Consider the following 23766-nt stretch of genomic DNA (forward strand, 5'->3'; position numbering starts at 1 on the left):
GAGAGAGAGGAGAGAGGGAGGAGAGGGGGAGGAGAGAGAGGAGGAGAGGGAGGAGAGAGAGGAGAGAGGGAGGAGGGGAGGGGGAGGAGAGGGGGAGGAGAGAGAGGGAGGAGAGGGAGTAGAGGAGGGGAGGGGGAGGAGAGGGAGGAGAGAGGGAGGAGAGAGAGGGGAGAGAGTCTGTGTGTGTGTTCTTCATTCTAAACAACTCAAACAGTTTTCAAATCAAAACTTTATTGATAAATGATCCTGGATCAGAGACAGAAGAGAAGAAGAGGTTTGCATCATCATCATCATCATCATCGTCATCATCATCATCACAGTGACCCTGATGAAGAGGAGCACCGAAGGCCACCGGAGGAGTTACTTCCTGTTGCAACACAGCTGCCGTCACTTCCTGCTCCCAACACTGATTTCCTGTCACGGTTATTGATCCTCCCTCCGTGTGGGAACATTTCTGGTCACATGACCACAACTGTTGCTGTTCGGAGGGTTTTAGCTCGCTGCGTAGCCTAGCTTAGCATGAGGGCTCCAGGATAGCGTAGCATAAATCAGGCGAGGTCACGCAGCTCCGTCGTGTTTCGGCGGCCATGTTGGCACAAACACGAGCAACGATCGAACCGGAGGCGACGGAGAAAAAGGCACAAATAATCCCACGAATCCAGGCGGTCAGTGCAAACACGGAATATCAGGAATAAAGTGCTCCCTCGCTCACACACGCGTGTGCACGTGACATTCAGAGAAGACAAACAGGTGACACACGTGCACATCACGGCCACCAGTTTCAGTAAAGCAAAGCATGATGGGAAATCTGCTGAAGACGGCCACGCGGTCCCCACAGAGATGGCGTTCCCCCGCGGAACGTTGAGTCCACACGAGGAGTCACATGACATCGAAGAAGCAAGGAAGGAAGGGAAGGAGACGAGTGTTGAACCCTTCAGGAACCAACGTTTCACCCTGCTGATCTGGGCTGACTGGGGCAGCCTGGAGGTCACATGACCACCGGGGGCCTGGAGGTCACATGACCACCGGGGGGCTGGAGGTCACATGACCACCGGGGGCCTGGAGGGGGCCTGAGGTCACATGACCACCGGGGGCCTGGAGGTCACATGACCACCGGGGGCGGCGGCGTGTTGGGATTAACGGGTCGTTCTCTGGGTCCTGATCATAAATCTGAGGTTGGAAGACGCTTTCATGTTTAACAGTAATTTGCCAAAGAAATAAAAATATTGGATCTCATCAATAAATACAGATTTTAATGGAATCATCACATAAATAACGACCTTTGACCTCTGCGCTTCGGCTTTGACCCTAAAAGCACCATGAAAACATAATGATCACATTCCTAAATTTATGTGTGTGTGTGTGTGAGTGAGTGAGTGAGTGAGTGTGAGTGTGTGTGTGTGAGAGAGTGAGTGAGTGTGAGTGTGTGTGTGAGAGTGTGTGTGTGAGCGAGTGAGTGAGTGTGAGTGTGTGTGTGAGTGTGTGTGTGTGAGCGAGTGAGTGAGTGTGAGTGTGTGTGTGAGTGTGTGTGTGAGTGTGTGTGTGAGTGTGTATGTGTGTGAGAGTGTGTGTGTCCTGATGCGAAACACTAAATTCTACGGACGCTCGTGGCCTCAAACACAGGTGATCACATGATCCTTCAGACACAGGTGATCACATGATCCATGATCCTTCAGACACAGGTGATCACATGATCCTTCAGACACAGGTGATCACATGATCCATGATCCTTCAGACACAGGTGATCACATGATCCATGATCCTTCAGACACAGTTGATCACATGATCCTTCAGACACAGTTGATCACATGATCCATGATCCTTCAGACACAGGTGATCACATGATCCTTCAGACACAGGTGATCACATGATCCATGATCCTTCAGACACAGGTGATCACTGCAGCACCTGACAGGAACTGTCACTGGACCTCTGGGTGATTTCCCTGCATATTAGTGAACGTTGCTGTTCGTCACTCGTGTTATTACAGGTGTGGAGTGTGTAATAACACCTTTATATCTAAAATCAGAATCTGTGTTGTCCTGAATCTAAAGTTGGTGAAGTTTTCAGGTGAAGCAGATAAAGATTCTCAGAACCAGGTGAGCCCAGGTGAGTCCAGGTGAGCCCAGGTGAGTCCAGGTGAGTCCAGGTGAGTCCAGGTGAGCCCAGGTGAGTCAGGTGAGTCCAGGTGAACCAGGTGAGTCCAGGTGAGCCCAGGTGAGCCCAGGTGAGTCCAGTGAGTCCAGGTGAGCCCAGCTGAGTCCAGGTGAGTCCAGGTGAACCCAGGTGAGTCCAGGTGAGCCCAGGTGAGTCCAGGTGAACCCAGGTGAGTCCAGTTGAGCCCAGGTGAGTCCAGGTGTGCCCAGGTGAGTCCAGGTGAACCCAGGTGAGTCCAGATGAGCCCAGCTGAGTCCAGCTGAGTCCAGGTGAGTCCAGGTGAACCAGGTGAGTCCAGGTGAGCCCAGGTGAGTCCAGGTGAACCCAGGTGAGTCCAGATGAGCCCAGCTGAGTCCAGGTGAGCCCAGGTGAGTCCAGGTGAACCCAGGTGAGTCCAGATGAGCCCAGCTGAGTCCAGCTGAGTCCAGGTGAGTCCAGGTGAACCAGGTGAGTCCAGGTGAGGCCAGGTGAGCTGCAGACTCCTGCTTGTTTGAGGTTTTTCATGTTCCTGTCTGGTTCCCTGACGGCGGTCTTACCTGCTCACGCCCAGGTGAGTTCAGGCGCCAGCAGCCGTGAAGTTTAGTGTTTCTGACTGAACAAACTGTCCATTTGTGTGTTTACGTGGACAGAAGTGAAGAGCACAGTGGTGAGAGGACAGTCAACACACACACACCCTGTTCTTCTATCCCTGTGAGGACATGACCGCCAGTCTGAACCCGCAAACACACCTTTGACCTTGTGAGGACAAAACCTCGCGTTGCTAATCAATGTAGCACGGACAAGAACACACACACACACACACACACACACACACACACAGAAGACGAGGTCGTGCGTCCGACCTCTGTCCTCGTCCTCGTGGACGGCGTCCCCCCTCCCTTCAGTGCTGCATCGTCATGCACAACATGCACAAATAAAAGAAAGGCTGATATAAAAACCTGTTCCAAAATGGCGGCACAGCGAGGCCCCGCCCACTTCCTGGAGGCGTTCTACTCTAGAGTCACATGCTTCCATGCAGCGCGTGGCTTTGCAGCGGTAAAGCTTTCAGGTGTATATGGCGCTAACGTTAGCTAAGATGCACTGTACAGAGTCTAACTTTACACACGATCTGCGTCCTCGTTGCCGTGGCGCCCCGAGCAGATGGCGAGCGCTGGATGAGGTCATCGGCGAGATCCAGTAGACCCGCCCCTCCTCTAAATGTTTTGGCTAGGAGCCGTGACCTCACCCAGACCGACGTGTCCAGAGGTGGACGCTGGCTCTTTACCAGGTGCTGTACCTTTCTCTGTGGCCACGCCTCTCAGGGGGGTGTGGCCCACACACTTTCACCAAAACCCTCCCCTGTAGAGGACAGTGGGAGGGGCCCGCCACTGGGCGTGAACGGGTCCGTGTCCGTGTCCGTCTCGCCCTCAGCAAGGTGGCTCGCTTTCGGTCTCGTCCAGCCGGCGTCCCCGGACGCGACGGCGGCGCCCGCGGACAGCTCGTGGCCCTCCTCGCCGTCCCGCTCCCCGGAGATGCTGAAGCCGCTGGGCGAGCGCTCCAGTTCCTCGTGGTTGACTGAGAGCATGGACAGAGGCGTGTCAGCCCCCCGCCCCCCCGTGGTCCTCCCCGGACCCTCCGACAGGTCCTGCAGCGAGCTGATGGGCAGCACAGTCGGGCGCTCCGTGTAGGTGGGGATGGCAGCCAGGGGGTGGCGCTGCGGGCCGCCGCCGGGCCGGCTCACCTCCCCCACGGGCACCTGGTACGCCAGGTGTGGGAACCCCTCAGTGTAGTTGAGGAAGACTCGCCGTATCTCGCCATTTCCTGTTGGGTGACACGCCTCCAAGGTCATGTGGGCGGTGCCGACCGAGTCCACCTGCAGGTGCTCCGTGTGCTGGATGTGCATGTCGACCAGGAAGTCCAGCTTCTTCTCCATGTCCTCCACCTGAGACACAGACCGCAGCAGGTTTCCCTAGTTGCCATGGTAACCTCCACCTTCAGGGTTGAGATGGACCTACCTGCCTCTCCACCCTGACAAATCTACCCATCATGCTTTGGTCCTCAGCATCCGGCATGGAAGCAGCTTTGGGAAGGAAGGGCTCGTGCCTGGAACAGCAGAGCAGAGGTGTAACACACAGAGACACACAGGTGAGGCACAGGTGCGTGGTCCGTACCTGGGGGACTGGCTGGACGGGTACGTGAAGGGAGGCTTCTGGCTCTTCTTCTGTTTGGGGGTGAGGGGGGGTCCGGGGGCGAGGATCATGTCGATCCTTGAGGGAAGAGAAAGATGTGAGTAGTCAGGAGGAGGTGTGGCCAGAGTGGGCAGGTGTGTGGAGCCCACCTGGTCTGCAGGTACTTGATCCTGCAGAGCATGTCCAGGTGTCCAGCAGAGTACTGCTCGATCACGTCCTTCACATCATAAGGCCTCAGCGTCTCCTTGAAACGCTTCTTGTTCAGGAGGAACTGCATGATCCTGCAACACAGGTAGGAGATGGATGAGGGATGGATGAGGGATGGATGAGGGATGGAGAGGGATGGATGAGGGATGGATGAGGGATGGATGAGGGATGGATGGATGAGGGATGGATGGATGAGGGATGGATGGATGAGGGATGGATGGATGAGGGATGGATGAGGGATGGATGAGGGGTGGATGAGGGATGGATGAGGGATGGATGGATGAGGGATGGATGAGGGATGGATGAGGGATGGATGAGGGATGGATGAGGGATGGATGAGGGGTGGATGGATGAGGGATGGATGAGGGATGGATGAGGGATGGATGGGGGATGGATGAGGGACGGATGGATGGATGATGAGGGATGGATGAGGGATGGATGAGGGATGGATGGGGGATGGATGAGGATGGATGAGGGATGGATGAGGGATGGATGAGGATGGATGAGGGGTGGATGATGAGGGATGGATGAGGGATGGATGAGGGATGGATGAGGGATGGATGATGAGGGATGGATGATGGATGGATGAGGGATGGATGAGGGATGGATGAGGGGGGATGGATGAGGATGGATGGGGGATGGATGAGGGATGGATGGATGAGGGATGGCTGGATGAGGGATGGATGAGGGGTGGATGATGAGGGATGGATGAGGGATGGATGAGGGATGGATGAGGGGTGGATGGATGAGGGGTGGATGAGGATGGATGAGGGATGGATGAGGGCTGGATGAGGGGTGGATGAGGGGGGATGGATGAGGGGTGGATGGATGAGGGATGGATGGATGGATGAGGGATGGCTGAGGGATGGATGATGAGGGATGGATGATGGATGGATGAGGGATGGATGAGGGCTGGATGAGGGGTGGATGGATGGGGGATGGATGAGGGGTGGATGAGGGATGGATGAGGGCTGGATGAGGGCTGGATGAGGGCTGGATGAGGGGTGGATGAGGGATGGATGGGGGATGGATGAGGGCTGGCTGCGGGCTGGATGAGGGATGGATGGGGGATGGATGAGGGCTGGCTGCGGGCTGGCTGCGGGCTGGCTGCTGGCTGGCTGCGGGCTGGCTGGCTGCGGGCTGGCTGAGGGATGGATGAGGGGTGGATGAGGGATGGATGATGGATGGATGAGGATGGATGGGGGATGGATGAGGGATGGCTGAGGGCTGGATGAGGGCTGGATGCGGGCTGGCTGAGGGATGGATGAGGGCTGGCTGCGGGCTGGCTGCGGGCTGGATGGCTGAGGGCTGGATGGCTGAGGGATGGATGAGGGATGGCTGAGGGATGGATGAGGGATGGATGAGGGATGGCTGAGGGATGGATGAGGGATGGATGAGGGCTGGATGAGGGCTGGATGAGGGATGGCTGAGGGATGGATGGATGCGGGCTGGCTGGCTGAGGGCTGGATGAGGGATGGATGAGGGATGGATGGATGAGGGATGGATGAGGGATGGATGAGGGATGGATGGATGAGGGATGGATGATGGAGGGACGGGGGCCCCGCCTGCTGACCTCACTGCCCTGATGAGCAGCTTCAGCGTGGGGATCATGTCCTCCATCAGGAGCTCTGGAGGGAAGCCTCGCTCCTCGGGGGGGGGCTCAGTGGGGGCTCCAGGATCTGAGGAGGAGCAGAGTGAGGAGGTGAGGAGGTGAGGAGGTGAGGGAGGAAGTGAGGAGGTGTGTGAGGAGGTGAGGGACCTTCCGAGCTCTGGCGGAGCGTGTAGGCCCTCATGCGGAAGGCGGTGCGGAGACGTTCGCGGTTGCTGAAGCCGGCAGCTCTGGACGGACTCTCCTCGATGGCGTCGCCGGCCCCCGTCAGCTTCCTGCCCCCCCCCGGCGGCGGCCGCGTGCTGGGCAGGCGGACGCGCTCCAGGATGCTCAGCTTCTGGCTGAAATGACAGGAAATGAAAAGTATTTCTGGAGGACCCAGGATCTGAGCTCTTCGGACCCTCCGGCTCTGAGGAGGAACCTCAGAACCGTCTGATCGGGCCTTTGTGAGACTTTGGCAGCTCCCAGCCAGGAGCACTCTGGGTAAAAGGAGACGCCTGTGAGAGGCGAGCGGAGCGGGAACCAGAGCCCAGAGCAGGTCCCTGGGGGACAGGACCAGGCTCTGGGAGAGGCCACCTCGGGGGACAGGGGACGCCGCAGGTAAAGAGCAGAAACCTGATTCCAGCCAAATGGAGCCAAACTAGGACAAACGCTCCGATTCACCTGAGGCTGCAGAGCCATGAGAAGCTAACGCTAAGCTAAGGTGTGAGCACACAGGTGAAGCACAGGTGAAGCCTCCACACAGCTCCATCACTCTCTGCTCTTAGCTGAGTAACCTAAGCCGGCGGCGTGATGGCGTCGCCATGGTGACGCCGTCAGGTGTCGGAGCAGAACGTGTAATGAGCCCAGATTAGAACTCTGATCTCATCAGCTGATCTTCTGTCCTGTGACCAGCGGCTCAGATGCAGAACTTCCTGTCGTTCATGTGTGAAAGCAACATGTGGCTACATTAGCGTCAGGTGAGGGTGCCACCCTGACGCCACCCTGGCGCCACCTGCTGCCACCTGACGCCACCTGCTGCCACCTGACGCCACCCTGACGCCACCTGATGCCACCTGACGCCACCTGACGCCACCTGACGCCACCTGACGTCACCTGACGCCACCTGACGCCACCTGACGCCACCTGACGCCACCTGACGCCACCTGACGTCACCTGACGCCACCTGACGCCACCTGACGCCACCTGACGCCACCTGACGCCACTGACGCCACCTGACGCCACCTGCTGCCACCTGCTGCCACCTGACGCCACCTGACGCCACCTGACGCCACCTGACGCTACCCTGACGCCACCTGACGCCACCTGACGCCACCTGACGCTACCTGACGCCACCCTGACGCCACCCTGACGCCACCTGCTGCCACCTGACGCTACCTGACGCCACCTGGCGCCACCCTGACGCCACCGTGGCGTGCTTGCTGCTGATGTCATGAACATCTCACCTCGCCATGACCTCCAAGTGTTCCTTCCTGTGGAGACAGAGAAACATCCATCAACCTACAGACGGCGCTCGTGGCGCTAACCTGCGTTTAGCTTTAGCATCATTAGCTCAGAGGACCGATGACAGAAGCAGCTTCTGGAGATCAGAACCTCCCTCTGCTCTCAGGAATATTTATCATCTGTAGCCGTTCACAGCCCAGATCTGCTCCTGGGAGATTCGTGCACACGTGCACACCTGTTCTACCTGTTCAGCATCCAGGTTTCCATGGAAACCACAGGTTAAAGACACGCATGCAAGGCTGAAGGAACTGAAGGTTTGGACAGACGTCATGACTGGTAGAAGGTAGGAGCGCTGCAGCAAACCACGACAAACACAATTCATCTCCAGAAACGTGCACGTGCACGTGGTCCTGCGCACGTGTGTGTGTGTATTTCTGTGTGTGTGTTTTACCTGAAACAGGGAAGTGAAATGACGGTTTCATAAAACCTCCATGTGGCGATCAGGTCGTCCCTGACGGGGTTGGTGGAGTAATATCTCCAGGCAGACTGGAGGAGAGCAGCAGGGGTCAGAGGTCAGAGGTCAGAGGTCAGAGGTCAGCTGAAGCTGCTGCTGCTCACCTGGATCAGGCCGGCTGCCGGGTGTCTGCGCTTCTCAAAGTGCTTCTGTCGGTGCTGCTCCTGGACCTTCAGGGCCAGACCAGAGCCCAGGATCCCCTGCAGACACAACAGGGTCAGGGTCAGGGTCAGGGTCAGGGTCAGGGTCAGCAGCAGGGCGACGGCCCGAACGTGCACGTGTCGGCGGGAGCACCCACTGCTGGCAGGGCGAAGAAGGACACGCCGATGAGGGCGAACATGCCGGCCAGCAGGCGCCCCGCCCAGGTCTTGGGGGTCTTGTCCCCGTAGCCGATGGTGGTCAGCGTGATCTGTAGACAGGAGCGCCCGGGTCAGAGGTCACGTCCTCCCGGCCAGGACGTGACCTCTGACCTCTGCTTCTTCAGCAGGTTCCCCGGGTACGTACCAGCCCCCACCACAGAGCATCGGCGTAGGTGTCGAAGTCCTGTGTTTTGGGCTGAGCCGTCGGGTTCTCCGGGTCGGACACGTCCATGGAGACGTCGTCCTTCTCCACCAGGTAGACCAGGAAGGAGGCCAGGATCAGCGACAGGAAGCCGATGTACCAGGCTGTGATCAGCTCCTGCGGGAGGTCACAGCAGGAGGTCAGACCCGGCAGCAGCCCGGAGCCGGTTCTGGTGTTGCCCGCGTGAGCTCCTACCTTGCTGTGGGCGTAGATGGCCGAGCCCAGCAGCTTCCAGGTGCCCCCCCGGCGGTCCATCCGGAGCATCCGCAGGATCTGCAGGAAGCGGAGGCTGCGCAGCGACGTGGCCAACACATTCCCTTGGTTCCGCACGGCGACCACGGGCACGGAGGCGATGAGCACGAAGATGTCTGACAGAACCAGAACCCAGATCAGGAGTCTTACCGAGCCCTGCGGGCCCGCGTCCTGCTGCTGCTCTCACCTAGGACGCAGAGCGGCTTGCGGGCGAACTGCAGCCTCCCCCTCCAGCCTTTGTAGCGGCAGCGGCAGCCGGCGGCCCAGATCCTCAGAGCAAACTCCGCCCCAAAGATGAAGATGGCGAAGGTTTCCTGAGCCACACAGGAACATCACACTTCCTGTTCAGCAGCTCCCAGTTCCTCCCAGTTCCCCCCAGTTCCTCCCAGTTCCCCCCAGTTCCCCCCAGTCCTCCCAGTTCCTCCCAATTCCCCCCAGTTCCCCCCAGTTCCTCCCAGTTCCCCCCAATTCCTCCCAATTCCCCCCAGTTCCTCCCAATTCCCCCCAGTTCCTCCCAGTTCCCCCCATTCCCCCCAGTTCCTCCCAGTTCCTCCCAGTTCCCCCCAATTCCTCCCAGTTCCTCCCAGTTCCCCCCAGAGAATTCCCAGTCCTACCAGTATGACCAGCCAGTGAGCCGACACCTTCTCGTGTTCCTTGAACGTGGTCAGAATGGCCAGAATCAAACACCCGAGGACGATCAAAAACCTGTTAAACACACACACACACACACACACACACACACACACACACACACACACACACACAGGATATGAAACAGAAGATAATCAGACCTGTTCATCATTTATATCTATTTATTTAAATAGATTATTTAAATTTGACCCTCGAAACGTCCCTTTACTGTCGTAACACTATATTATTATTGTTATTATTATTATTGTTGTTATTATTATTATTACAATCTTAATACTGAGACACATTCATGAACACGAACACTTTGATGTTACCACAACATTAATATGAGAATCGGTGTTTTATTTTCTCTCTGTGACCATGAAGATCCGGTTCAGGGAGAATTTTCCTGAATTTTCCGGGACGTCAACAGACGCCTCGTTTCCCAGCATGCACCTGGGCCGGCTCCCACTGACCAAAGCACTCCTGTCCTCACACGAGCGCTGCTCTCGTACCTGTTCTAGCTCCGCCCATTTTGTCAAGTATGCACCACAGGAACTCTGTATCCCACAATGCATTTCAGCTCAGCCAATAAGAAGCAGGCGTCCTCGTCTGTGCCTGCGCTGCCCCCTGGACACAGGAAGTAGCTTCAGCTACGTTACAGGTCGCCCTCTGGTGGACATGAGCAGCACTGACCCAGAGTCAGTCACATGGTACAGAATCTGCCCCCTCATTGGCTGATTGATCGATTGGTTGATTGACGGGACGATCGACGTTTTCCCGGCAGATGTTTGGAGCAGAGTCCAGAAGTGCTGCAACAACCTAAACAACATGAATATTTTACAGAGGATGATCCATAATTCACCAGGAGGAAACCATGCGGCGCTGCTTCCTGTCCAACCGGACGGAGCGGCCACATCACATTAGCAGCAGGAGACTCCTCCCACCTCAGGGGTCACCGACCTTTAGGACTCCAGCGCAGGTAAAGGTCATGTGACCACCTGTAATTCCCCAACAACCAATGAAAGAAAGAGACAATGATGCAACTCTGACACAGTCAGAGCAGAAATGACTGGTTCTACTGGACAGAGAGGGCAGCTAACTGGTTCTACTGGGACAGAGAGGGTAGCTAACTGGTTCTACTGGGACAGAGAGGGTAGCTAACTGGTTCTACTGGGACAGAGAGGGTAGCTAACTGGTTCTACTGGGGCAGAGAGGGCAGCTAACTGGTTCTACTGGGGCAGAGAGGGTAGCTAACTGGTTCTACTGGGGCAGAGAGGGTAGCTAACTGGTTCTACTGGGACAGAGAGGGTAGCTAACTGGTTCTACTGGGGCAGAGAGGGTAGCTAACTGGTTCTACTGGGACAGAGAGGGTAGCTAACTGGTTCTACTGGGACAGAGAGGGTAGCTAACTGGTTCTACTGGGGCAGAGAGGGTAGCTAACTGGTTCTACTGGGACAGAGAGGGTAGCTAACTGGTTCTACTGGGGCAGAGAGGGTAGCTAACTGGTTCTACTGGGGGTTATTTTAATCATACAATTTAATGAGAACCTTTTTTGAACACAGACAATCCCTGACAAACTCTCTCTCCCTCTGTAACCCCCCTACACACACACTCACACACACTCACACACACACACACACACACACACTCACACACACACACACACACACCACACACACACACACACACGTACATAAACTGGGATTATTTACTGGTGGCAGCCTGTCAGGTTGAAGGTGTAATTTTCCCTCAACACAGTCTGTCAGGCTACATCAGGCTCCTCCCCTGGGTGTGGCCTCTCAGGCTGACAGGAGGTCAGATTTGCTAGCGTTAGCGGATCCCCACAGGAAGCTGTGCTGGGATGATGGATTCCTCCTCCTGCCCCCCCCTCCTGTGGGAGAGGACAGAGGATCCAGAGGTGATCTGGGATCTGCTGAGTGTGCAGTGTTTGACAGATTTACCTCCTCCCACTGTTCCCAGCGCGACAGCTGACAGCTTCACTGGTTCATCGCTCACTTCCTGTGAAGGATTAGCCAAACCTGGATGATGCTGCAGGATGTTCTGTCCTCCAGAACAGAGGAACGTGTTCTCCACCCCCGTCAGAACCACCTGAGACTATTGAGGCTCAGAGCTGAAGGCTAATGTAGCTTTAGCAGTTAGCTGTGCTGCTAACACGCTTCATCTCCTACAAATGTTCCCGTGACAACCAGAACCCTTCAGCTGTAAGCTAACAGCGCTACACAGTGTGTGTGTGTGTGTGGTGTGTGTGTGTGTGTGTGTGTGTGTGTGAGACTGACATGTAATTAAAGGAACTGATGAGATTGATTAGAGCCAATCATGGAATAAACTCACACATGAAACAGCCAATCACAATGATCAAAGTGATCAGCTGACTTCACAGATCAATAAGGGTCTTTTAATCACCACAGCAAAGACTCATGGGAGTTCAGACTGGGGCAGAGAGGGTAGCTAACTGGTCTACTGGGACAGAGAGGGTAGCTAACTGGTCTACTGGGACAGAGAGGGTAGCTAACTGGTCTACTGGGGCAGAGAGGGTAGCTAACTGGTTCTACTGGGGCAGAGAGGGTAGCTAACTGGTTCTACTGGGGCAGAGGGGGCAGATAACTGGTCTACTGGGGCAGAGAGGGCAGCTAACTGGTTCTACTGGGACAGAGAGGGTAGCTAACTGGTTCTACTGGGGCAGAGAGGGTAGCTAACTGGTCTACTGGGGCAGAGGGGGCAGCTAACTGGTTCTACTGGGACAGAGGGGGCAGATAACTGGTTCTACTGGGGCAGAGGGGGCAGATAGCTGGTCTACTGGGACAGAGGGGGCAGATAACTGGTCTACTGGGGCAGAGGGGGCAGCTAACTGGTCTACTGGGACAGAGAGGGCAGATAACTGGTCTACTGGGGCAGAGAGGGTAGCTAACTGGTTCTACTGGGACAGAGAGGGCAGCTAACTGGTCTACTGGGACAGAGAGGGTAGCTAACTGGTTCTACTGGGACAGAGAGGGTAGCTAACTGGTTCTACTGGGACAGAGAGGGTAGCTAACTGGTTCTACTGGGGCAGAGGGGGCAGATAACTGGTCTACTGGGGCAGAGGGGGCAGATAACTGGTCTACTGGGGCAGAGGGGGCAGATAACTGGTCTACTGGGGCAGAGGGGGCTGTAGTGAGCATCCGTGTGTGTTTGCTTCACTCGTCTCTGAAGCTGTGAAACGCCGGCGCCGTTTCCTGCTGAAGTGCGAGCGTGTCAGCGACGCCGTCTGTGAACTGTGAAGCGGTTTCATCCTGACACGTGATTGGACGGATTTGTTTTTAGCTTTATCATCAACAACCGATGTTTGTTTATGGGAGGGGGTGTGGCCACCAGTATCAGACCATCAGAAAAGCTCAGAGCGTCGTGGGGGCGGGGCTTAAGGAGCGTTGTGATTTGTGTGCGGTCACGTGACGCGTGCTGCTTCAGCGCTAAGCTGCAGTGACATGCATTGTTTGTTACCATGGAAACAGGTGCACAATGGAATAACTGCCCGTCAGACATGTCAGCGATAACGCACGGGTACCTTGTCTATGCGTGTTTCCATGGCAACACGCCACAGGACAGCGGGGTTGAAGGTGTGACGTGATTGGTCGAGCCTGAGCTGATTGATCTTTAAGTGTTCACGTCAGGATCCATCACATGTTCAGCGGTTGTGTTCTGGTCGGAGGGTTCTGGTGGATCAGCAGACTGGAGCGCCCCGATCCCCGAGGCTCCGCCCCCAACACAAGAGCACACATGTGAGGCTCCAGGAAGCCCCTGCGTGTCTGCCTGGGAAACCCCAGCAGGATGAAATCATCAACATCGTCCCAACAGCGCTGCTGCGTTTCCATGGAGACCAGCTTCTGCTGCACTCCAGGTAACAAAGCTGACTGGTCCCGCTGAAACAGCAGGAAGCAGACCCGCCTGGTTGTTCTGAACGGCTGCTGTCAGGGTCCACACGGGCCTCACGCCTCACTGAGTGGGGCCATTAGGCGCCGTGTCCGACCCGTCAACGTAAGAGGTTCCTGAAGCCCATCGATCGCTAGAAGCAGGAAGTTATTAGGGACCAGCTGACAGGAAGTAAACAGGACCTGCTGGCGTGGCGGAGGGGAACCACAGAACCATCAGGAATGATGTAAATCTGCATCATTCTGGGACGTTAAACAGCCTGTGTGGACTTTCCCACCCTCTCCGGGGTCTGTGAACGCCTCACAGCCTCCTTCATCATGGTCTTCACTCTGACCTCCATCGTCCTCCTGCATCACCCCCGGGAGGACCACCAGCAGCAGCACACGGCCCACCGGGCCCCCGACACCACTCAGGCTCACAGGTTTAGTCGGAGCTGTTCTGTTGGGTCAGACCGGCTCTGCTGACGTCAGACGGGCTGCAGGATCATCGATGGGGGATTGTGGGAATTGTCGTGACAGCAGACTCTGACTCATCTGCAGCTCGGTTCCTCCGACGGTTCTGCTGCTCCTGATGGTGCACAGAGCAGAACCAGAGCTCCGTCAGCTCCTCAGGAGCCTAAACGGATCCCAGATCAGCTCCGATGGCTCCGATGGTCGAACGCCCGTTAAATCTTCTCCAGAATGAAAACAGGAAACCTCTCGTTAGCATTGTTAGCTTATGTCAGCATGTGTCAGCAGCAGGATTCTGTCCCTGGACTCTGTCTGCCAGGCTTCGCTGTGGCTCTCCAACTGTCGTTAAACGCTAATTTAATGAGGTGGAAAAGGCCTGCGTGCATTAATGAGCTCTGTCGGTCTCTGAAGAGCTTCAAACAGAAGCTGAGTCTCCTGCTGTGGTCACATGGTCACATGGAAGCTGGCAGATGTTTGGAGCAGAGTCCAGAGCAGGACGGACGCCGCCCGCCGGCCTCGCTGCCACCGATGTAATTAACCAAGGTCACTTTCTGCCAGTTAATTAGTGAAGCTGGAACTTCTGCCTCCGGCCTCCAGAGGTCGCCCTGCCGAGCTTCATTAGCAGCTGAAAGTTTTCCTAACGAGAGACGGAGGTCGGGACACACACGGAAAGTTGAGAGGAAACTTTCAGATGGAGAGTTGCTGCGTTCTGGTCAGTCCTGATGCTAGCATAGCTGACGCTGAGGCGTAGCTTTAGCATTAGCTTAGCTGCGCTGCTGCATGGATCACATGACGCGTTATGTTTCCTGTCTCATGTTGAATGTGGTCAACAAATCACACTGGGAATCGAACCAGCAACCTCAGTCACCTGCCTTAGTTGAGCACTTTTGGACGGGGTTGCCTGGCAACAGACACTTTCTGGTGTCATCCACACTCTTGCTAATCTGAGCGACCCACGATGATGCCAAATATATCCGCCTGTCAGCACCCGCGAGGAGGCGGAGCCAAAAGTTCTGTGGCGCTTTTAAGTACTTAAGCTGTTTCAACAACCAACCAGCGCGACCAGCAACCACGCCGAGAACACCCCCACCCCTCCGTCCAGAGGGGTTACCGTGGCAACAAGTCACCGGGTTTCCCTGGCAACCAGTGCAACCAGCCCGGATACCGAGGGAGCGGGGGGGCGAGAGTCAGCAAGGCGCCAGACGAGGCAGCACCAACCCCCGGACGCTCTGACCTTTGACCCCTCTCACCTGAATCCTGCTCAGTTTCTGTGTGTAACTAAAGAAACCAGAGGGAGGAGCAGGGGGGGGCGAGGGGGCGTGGCCTCGCTTCGACGGGACGATGGCGGCCGACCGCCGCTGCGCTGACCTTTATGACCTTTATGGACGGACCAGCCACAGACGCAGAGCAAACCGGAAAACTGTTTCACACCTGCGCAGTCAGCAGTCCGAGCGCCCCCCCGCCGTGTCCTCCAACACCCTTCAAACACCAGTAATCCCTGTTTCCATGGCGATGTGGACACCCGCTGGGTCAGGTTAGATTCGCCCTCCACTGTGAGGGCTGCAGGCGCTCTCAGCGTCCTACAGGTGTAACACGCAGCTCGTATTTCCCTCTCCGTGGACGCGTCTGTCTCCTCGCCGCGGAAACGCAACAGCCAATCAGAGTTCAGACAGTCGGGAGACGGGAAGAACGGGAAGAGCGCGTTCCGCTCCGACCTGAGGGACAGACCAGGTGGAACAGACGGTTCCCGCCATCAATAAGTGATGACGTCGTCATGCTGGAGGATGCTGAGTCAGCTTCTGGGGGGGTCTGTCTCAACCCCCCGACCCTCCTGCACAAAGACCTGCTGCAACCGGACACCAGCCAGCTACATGCTAACATTAGCATAGCAACACGCTCCGAGCACACAGGCAGCGGTGCAACCATTCATTATGTAGCTTAGTCTGTTAGCATACCAGCAGGTGCTAATCCAATAAATCTGAAGACATTTGACTTTGTGGTGTCCAAGCTGTCCTGCTACACACACACACACACACACACACACACACACACACACACACACACAGTGTGCTCAGATTACAGAAAACTGCTGCACTGCTAATAAACAGCTAATTCATTGTTTGCACAAAGTGTGTCAGACACATGATACATGTCAGACAGTCTCACCCCCCCCGCTACACACACACACACAGACACACACACACACAGACACACACTCTCTCACAGCCTCTGTGTCTCTGCATTCAATCTTGTTGAGAAGGAGGATGCTAATGTAGTTAGCCCTGTTAATCAGCCTGCTAATTAAGCTAAACAGCCCTGGCCGCGCCCTTAACTGCTACCGGCTCTGTGATTGGTGGAGGCAGATGTCTGTCACTGTCAACGAGGAAGCGGTTGCTGAGAAACCAGCGAGTATTAATTAACGGCTAATTAGGAGCTCAGAGATTAACTAGCTAAACTAGCTGGGGATCAGAACGCTGAGTCAACCTTCTCTCCTGGATGATCAGGTGAGGGACAGGGTGGGAGCTCTGGGGATCCTGGAGCCGTCCTGACCCAGTTTCTTCATGAATGTTCCATCACGGAGAAACAACTCATCTATTAATTATGGACTTGATTTATTTATCTGCTCCTCACTCAGGAGATTCGCCTCAGGTTCCTCCTCAGTGTCCAGCAGCTAATATTCCATTTTCCTGTTGAGGAGGTCAGAAGGACCGTTGGAACATCTGACTATCTCCATGTTCAAGGACAAACTAAAACTTCCTCCGCTTCTTTCTCAGGTTTTGTGTTTGATTTCAGACAATTTCACCCGATTCAACAATCCAGGTTCCTCCTGCAGAGAGGGACCTATTTTTACTGTTACAGGAAGTAAAAAACCACTGACAGGGTGGAAGTGGACAGGCTGAAATTACAGACAGTAATGGCACACACACACACTCACACACACACACACACTCACACACACACACTCACACTCACTCACACACACACACACACACACACACACACACACCCACACACACCACACACACACACACCTCACACACACACACACACTCACAACACACACCCACACACACACACACACACACACTCACACACACAGACACACACACTCACTCACACACACACACACACACACTCACACAGACACACACACACACACACACTCACATACACACACTCACACACCACACACACCACACACACACCCACACACACCACACACACACACTCACACACCACACACACCGTCAGCTCCTCTGTTTGATAGAAGAAAGGAATTGTGGGATGGGGGGGGGGTTCCCTTTACACAGACGGGTCGGGTTCCCCCCAGTAAGATCATCCTCCTGAGGGTCCGACGGCTCCACCCACACCCATCGACCGCTGTCACTGCTCAGGGTAACCATGGCGACAGACAGAGAAGCTGACAGCATCATGTCAGACGTCATCAGACAGATGTAAACACGCAATGTTCCCATGGTCACGTGACCACATGGTCACATGACCACATGGTCCTCTAAGATAATTAAATCTAAAGTTTAGAAAGAGGAGCTGGGGCGCCGCAACTACTGCGGAGGTGCTGGAGGAGTTCGCTGATCCCGCTGAGGCTCTTCCTGCCAGCCGCCCACGACCCCGCCCACGGCCCCGCCCACAGGCCCGGCCCCGCCCACGCCCCAGGCCCCGCCCACAGCCCCGCCCACGGCCCAACCCCGGCCCCGCCCACGCATCACTAGGACATATTTCCTGCTGAGATAAGTGGTTTTGGTTCACCTCCACCACCTCCATCACCTCCATCACCTCCACCATCTCCATCACCTCCATCCTCCATCACCTCCACCACCACCATCCATCATCTCCACCATCTCATCACCTCCATCATCTCCACCATCCTCCATCACCTTCCATCACCTCCATCACCTCCACCACCCTCCATCACCTCCATCATCCCACCACCCTCCCCACCTCATCACCTCCACCACTCAACCTCCACCACCTCCCTCATCACCTCCACCACCTCCATCATCTCCACCACCCTCTCCACTCCACCACCTCCACCACCTCCATCACCTCCATCACCTCCATCATCTCCACCTCTCCATCACCTCCATCACCTCCATCCACCTCCAGCACCTCCACCACCGCCATCACCACCACCACCTCCACCACCCAACACCTCCACCACCTCCACCACCTCCAGCACCTCCACACCGCACCACCGCCCATCCACCTGCCATCACCGCCAGTCACCCCCACCACTCCACCACCGCCACCACCTCCACCACCTCCCGAGAACCGCCCCCCCCCACCACCCACACCTCCCCACCCCTCCACCACCTCCACCACCGCCATGCACCGCCACCACCGCCAGTGCACCCTCCATCACCTACCCCACCACCGCCAGTCACCTCCATCACCGCCACCACCTCCACCACCGCCACCACCGCCACCACCTCACCACCGCAAGTCACAGGCCACCACCATCCATCACCTCCGCATCATCTCCACCACAGCCACCACCGCAGCACCTCCAGAACCCCACCCCTCCATCACCTCCATCACCTCCAGCACCGCACAACTCAAGCACATCCACCACCTCCAGCCACTCCATGCTTCCTCCACCACCCACACCACCGCCACCACCTCCACACCGCCACAACCGCAGCACCTCCACACCGCCATCACCTCCACCACCGCCATCCCCTCCATCATCTCCACCACCTCCACCACCTCCATCACTCCAACCTCCACCACCTCCACCACCTCCATCACCTCCACCACTCCTCATCTCCACCACCTCCAACCACCTCCATCACCTCCATCACCTCCATCATCTCCACCACCTCCATCACCTCCATCACCTCCATCACCTCCACCACCTCCATCACCTCCATCATCTCCACCACCTCCACCACCTCCATCACCTCCACACCTCCACCACCTCCACCACCTCCATCACCTCCACCACCTCCATCACCTCCATCATCTCCACCACCTCCACCACCTCCATCACCTCCACCACCTCCACCACCTCCATCACCTCCATCACCTCCACCACCTCCACCCCTCCATCATCTCCATCACCTCCACCACCTCCACCACCTCCACCCCTCCATACATCACCTCCACCACCTCCACCACCTCCATCAATCTCCACACCTCCATCACCTCCACCACCTCCACCACCCCATCACCTCACCCCCTCCACCCCACCACCTCCATCACCTCCCCCACCTCCATCATCTCCACACCTCCACCACTCCACCACCTCCACCACTCCACCACCTCCACCACCTCCACCACCTCCACCATCTCCACCACCTCCACCACACTCCCACCTCCACCACCTCCATCACCTCCACCAACCTCCACCCCTCCACCCCCTCCACCACCTCCACCCCCTCCATCACCTCCACCACCCCCTCATCCCTCCCCCCCACCACCCGCCCCACCGCCCCACCCCGCACCCCACCCTCCCTCCATCACCTCCACCACCTCCACCACCTTCCATCCATCCTCCTCCACCCCTCCATCACCTCCTCCCCGCCCCTCCACCCCATCCACTCACCTCCCCCCCCAATCCCCAACCATCCACCTCCCTCCACCTCCACCCGCCCTCCACTCACCTCCACCCCTCCACCCCCATCCTCCCCTCCCCCCATCTCCACCACCACCTCCCCCACCCTCCACCCTCTCCCTCACCTCATCCTCCACCCCCACCTCCACCCCCAGTCCACCCTCCCCCACCTCCATCACCTCCACCCCCTCCGCTCCCCCCTCCACCCCCACCTCCACCACCCCCACCACCTCCACCACCCCACTCCACCTCTCCCCTCCCCCGCTCCCCCCCTCATCCCTCCACCTCCACCACCTCCACCCCTCCACCACCGTCCACCACCATCACCGCACCCCATCCCTCACCTCCATCACCTCCACCACCCACCCCCACCACCTCCATCACCTCCACCATCTCCACCACCTCCACCACCTCCACCACCTCCATCACCTTCACCTCCACCATCTCCACCCACACCTCCCCCACCTCCACCATCTCCACCACCAGTGGCGCTCCTCTCTCCCTGGCTCGGCCCGGTCTCAGTCCGGTCTCAGTCTGATTCTGGTTCTGGAACAGTTCTGCTGTCCCGTGTGCTTACGGCATAAATGTCATTTTCCTAACGACCACAACCGCCCATTAGGAACGCCGCCGCGGTTTAACGTAAACACATCGTAAACCGGGCCGACTAATAAAGACGGGAGAACCACAACAACCACAGACCCAGTTCTGCTGCTTCATTCAGCAGCTGGAGAACCTGGACCTGGTTCTACCAGAGCCAGAACCACGGCTGGATCACATGGCCGTCTCCTGCCACCACGTCGGCGTCGCAGACGTGAACGTGAAGATCAGGAGGCTCCAGAAACATGGAGCTCCGGTCCAGAACCCTGGTCCAGAACCTCAGCTCCTGGGTCCTGGGTCCTGAGCAGCAGCAGCTCCTCATCAGACCAGATTATCAACCCGAGCCCGGTTCCAGCAGTCGGCAGAATCAGACAAACGAAAGCTTTTAATTAGCGTTTGACAAGAATCTGGGAGTTTTAATTAGAGACAGAGCTGAGCTCCGGAACCACAGACGCAGATAAACCCAGAACGTGTCCCAGAACCACCTCCTGTAGGACAGCGGTTCTGGAGCACACGTTAGCGGCCCCTGGACCGGGCTCTGGAGCTCAGAATCCCAGGACGGGGGTGTAAGGCGAACAGCACGGCGTCAGACCAGGTGGCGTTGTGGGAGGAGCCTGCTGCCGGACCGGTCCGGACCCCGGGACAGGGTCAAAGTTCACCACGGACGTGAGCGGCCCAAACTGCTGACGTGCCCCCGCTCAGGTTTCTCTCTCTCTCTCTGTCACACATGCTCGCTCTACCTGACTCACGGCTCGGCTGCAGATCTGATTCCACTCCTGTTGTCATGGCAACCAGCATTTTGGTACCGCTTCAGTTCTGGAGCGCTGCCGGAGCCCAGTGCATGATGGGTTCTGGGTGGTTCCGGCTGGTTTCGTGCTGCCACAGATCTGCCAGCGTGTTTCAGAACTCGGAGCAGCTCACGTGCGCACGTGCACGCGCACGAGGCTGGAACACAACAAATCTGTCAGGAAACATCGATCTCGACGTGTTTCAGGATCGGATCTGAACCGAAGCTTCCTGATCCACTGCCCAGCAGAACCCATCTGACCCGCTGGTCCTACTGACGTGGCTCAGCAGAACCCATCTGACCCGCTGGTCCTGAAAGACTGACGTGGCCCAGCAGAACCCATCTGACCCGCTGGTCCTAAAAGACTGACGTGGCCCAGCAGAACCCATCTGACCCGCTGGTCCTGAAAGACTGACGTGGCCCAGCAGAACCCATCTGACCCGCTGGTCCTAAAAGACTGACGTGGCTCAGCAGAACCCATCTGACCCGCTGGTCCTGAAAGACTGACGTGGCTCAGCAGAACCATCTGACCCGCTGGTCCTAAAAGACTGACGTGGCCCAGCAGAACCCATCTGACCCGCTGGTCCTACTGACGTGGCTCAGCAGAACCCATCTGACCCGCTGGTCCTGAAAGACTGACGTGGCTCAGCAGAACCCATCTGACCCGCTGGTCCTACTGACGTGGCCCAGCAGAACCCATCTGACCCGCTGGTCCTGAAAGACTGACGTGGCCCAGCAGAACCCATCTGACCCGCTGGTCCTAAAAGACTGACGTGGCCCAGCAGAACCCATCTGACCCACTGGTCCTACTGACGTGGCCCAGCAGGAACCTTTATGTTTGAGCGTCAGTCAGCAGCACCGTCGGGAGGGTCCAGAGGTTCGGCTCAGCTGGATCCAGCCCATAATGCACCTGCACACCGACACGCTTCGGCACGGACCACGGATCAGCCCGATGACGTCACCGACACTAAAGTTTAACTCTGCTGAAGTTGGACCGGCCGCGTCCGTCCCGGCTCAGGTGGGGTTCACCTGCGTGACTCCGCTGTTTTAATCGGTGCGTCATTCTAGAACAAACCCGGTCGGAAGCGTTCAGAACCTCGCGGCTCCAGCGCAGAGACACCCGGACCGGAACATCAGGTACTCACACGAACGCGTGGTAGAGCAGAGCCCAGCCCCGCGGCCTCTCCAGCGCGTCGTAGATCAGGTTCTGGACCCTCCTCTGCAGGACGTGGTTCCGCTTGGCCGGCCGGCTGCAGCTCCGGGGGGTCTTGGCCAGCAGCCCGATGCCGATGCCCTGGGAGCCGCGCTTGTAGCCGTCCCGGCCGTGCACGAGCAGCAGGGCGCCATCCTTGTCCACCGCTCCGGCACTTTGGTCCAGCAGGTCCGCGGGGGGAGCTCCCGAGCTCTTCTTCTGCTCCTCCGAGCCGCTAGCAGCGGTTCTGGACCGGAGCCCCATGGTCAGCGCTGGATGCCCGGCGTGGGCAGCATGCCATGATCCGGGCGCTGGTTCCGAAAACACCCCCGCCCAAAAAAGCCTCCTTCAGCCGCGGGTCACCTAAGGATGCGGCGCGCGGAGCTGCTGAGGAATCTGACGGGAAGAGAAGAGCAGGAAGGAGGGATGAGGAGGGAGGAGGGAGGAGGGAGCGCACGGAGACACAAAGCATGCGCACGGAACGCACAAACACGCACGATCACGCAGCGTGTTTAGCGGCGCTCAACGCAAAGTGGGGGAACTCGGTCCAGGACCCGGAGAACCGGGAAATGGGGCTCTGCTCACGCCATTACCTGTCAATCAATCCACCAGAGCGGGGGCGCACGCGCACGCACACGCACGCCACAGACAAAGAGCCTCCCCGCACACTGCAGACACAAACCTCCCCCGCCGACCACCTACCGCCACGGACACGCGCATGGTCGCGTTGCGGGGCTTCCAGCCTCGATCCACCTGCAGAGGCTGCTCCGAGGATGAGGAGGAGGATGAAGATGCGGAAGATGAGGAAGATGAGTGCTGGGGGAGCGGCAGCAGACGGACACGAGCCGGAGCACCGAGTCGGCGCGGTTACAACGTGCGCGCACACGTGCCAAATCGCGCACACCTGCACGTCCGTACGAGTCGCTTCCTACAGAGCAGAAGTCGGGCCCGGATGTTCAACATTCAGTGGTTCCGAAGTTCTGCTCTGTCACACATTGGTCCCTCCACCGTCCTGAGAGGACAAACACACAACCGGAACCGGCTCACGCACACACGTGCACGAGAACCTCGGCGTTCCCTTCAGGGGTTTGGATCGGACTCACCTCTAATGGTTAATCTGAGTAAAAGTAGGAAAGAAGCGACTCCAGGCAGGAGGGAGTGGGTCAGAACCTCAGGTGGTCACCTGGACAGGTGACCAGGACAGGTGACCAGGGCAGGTGACCAGAGCAGGTGACCTGGACAGGTGAGCTGGACAGGTGAGCTGGACAGGTGACCAGGGCAGGTGACCTGGACAGGTGAGCTGGACAGGTGAGCTGGACAGGTGGCCTGGACAGGTGACCAGGACAGGTGACCAGGGCAGGTGACCAGGACAGCTGGCCTGGACAGGTGAGCTGGACAGGTGAGCTGTCCCTCACAGGACTGGCTGAGCCAGCCCTCCAGCCAGTCAGCTGAGAGCCCAGTGGTGGAGATGAAGATGGAGGATGAGGAGCAGCACCAGAGGACTGATGGAGCTCTGCCGTCACTACGGGACGTCGCCGCTGACGGATGAGGACGGTCGATGAGCGTCCACGGGTCGATGAGCGTCCACGCTGGCGCCCATTCATCATGCGGGTCACGTCTCCCCAGAAGGTAGAAGGACGCTCAGAGGCTCCTGTGAGGAGAGGACAGGAGCCTCAGCGTGGAGGTCACATGATGTCT

The 23766-nt window shown here is 57.5% G+C and overlaps 1 protein-coding gene and 2 long non-coding RNA genes across 19 annotated transcripts; 1 reads left to right on the forward strand and 2 right to left on the reverse strand.

Moving 5' to 3' along the window:
* Positions 1–1231: 1231 nt before the first annotated feature.
* On the reverse strand, positions 1232–1771 carry LOC130539182 (uncharacterized). Its single transcript, XR_008954063.1, has 2 exons — positions 1740–1771; positions 1232–1696 (listed from the first exon to the last, which is right to left on the reverse strand). It is a non-coding gene; the product is annotated as an uncharacterized LOC130539182 (long non-coding RNA).
* LOC130539175 (uncharacterized) lies at positions 1517–2759 on the forward strand. 15 transcript variants are annotated; one of them, XR_008954050.1, is made up of 6 exons: positions 1525–1649; positions 1683–1741; positions 1834–2159; positions 2247–2376; positions 2446–2535; positions 2625–2759. It is a non-coding gene; the product is annotated as an uncharacterized LOC130539175 (long non-coding RNA). The 15 variants fall into 15 exon arrangements; XR_008954045.1 differs by adding an exon at positions 2198–2227 and having other exon boundaries at positions 1576–1708; positions 2267–2376; XR_008954048.1 differs by adding an exon at positions 2198–2227 and having other exon boundaries at positions 1576–1708; positions 2277–2376.
* kcnq3 (potassium voltage-gated channel, KQT-like subfamily, member 3) lies at positions 2606–23025 on the reverse strand. Of its 3 annotated transcripts, none has more exons than XM_057057241.1 (16): positions 22771–23025; positions 22022–22464; positions 9526–9616; positions 9099–9225; positions 8855–9027; positions 8603–8776; positions 8397–8507; positions 8203–8298; positions 8036–8130; positions 7587–7613; positions 6292–6482; positions 6106–6211; positions 4475–4606; positions 4308–4403; positions 4152–4239; positions 2606–4078 (listed from the first exon to the last, which is right to left on the reverse strand). In XM_057057241.1, the coding sequence occupies exons 2-16, from the start codon at positions 22330–22332 to the stop codon at positions 3455–3457; spliced, it is 2442 nt and encodes an 813-aa protein (XP_056913221.1). In that variant the 5' UTR covers positions 22333–22464; positions 22771–23025; the 3' UTR covers positions 2606–3454. The 3 variants fall into 3 exon arrangements, with proteins under 3 accessions (XP_056913221.1, XP_056913223.1, XP_056913224.1); XM_057057243.1 differs by having other exon boundaries at positions 22662–23025; XM_057057244.1 differs by lacking the exon at positions 7587–7613 and having other exon boundaries at positions 22771–23023.
* Between the last annotated feature and the right edge of the window lie 741 nt (positions 23026–23766).

This window comes from Takifugu flavidus, chromosome 15 (assembly GCF_003711565.1).
Source record: "Takifugu flavidus isolate HTHZ2018 chromosome 15, ASM371156v2, whole genome shotgun sequence".
Classification (NCBI taxonomy): Eukaryota; Metazoa; Chordata; class Actinopteri; order Tetraodontiformes; family Tetraodontidae; genus Takifugu; species Takifugu flavidus.

Excerpts from the sequence above, each read along its gene's own strand:
- kcnq3 (XM_057057241.1), bottom strand. The coding sequence starts at position 22,332 with ATGGGGCTCCGGTCCAGAACCGCTGCTAGCGGCTCGGAGGAGCAGAAG. Across the intron at positions 9,226-9,525 it reads CTCACTGGCTGGTCATACTG|GAAACCTTCGCCATCTTCAT; the intron begins GTAGGACTGGGA and ends TGTGTGGCTCAG. Across the intron at positions 4,079-4,151 it reads TTGTCAGGGTGGAGAGGCAG|GTGGAGGACATGGAGAAGAA; the intron begins GTAGGTCCATCT and ends TCTGTGTCTCAG.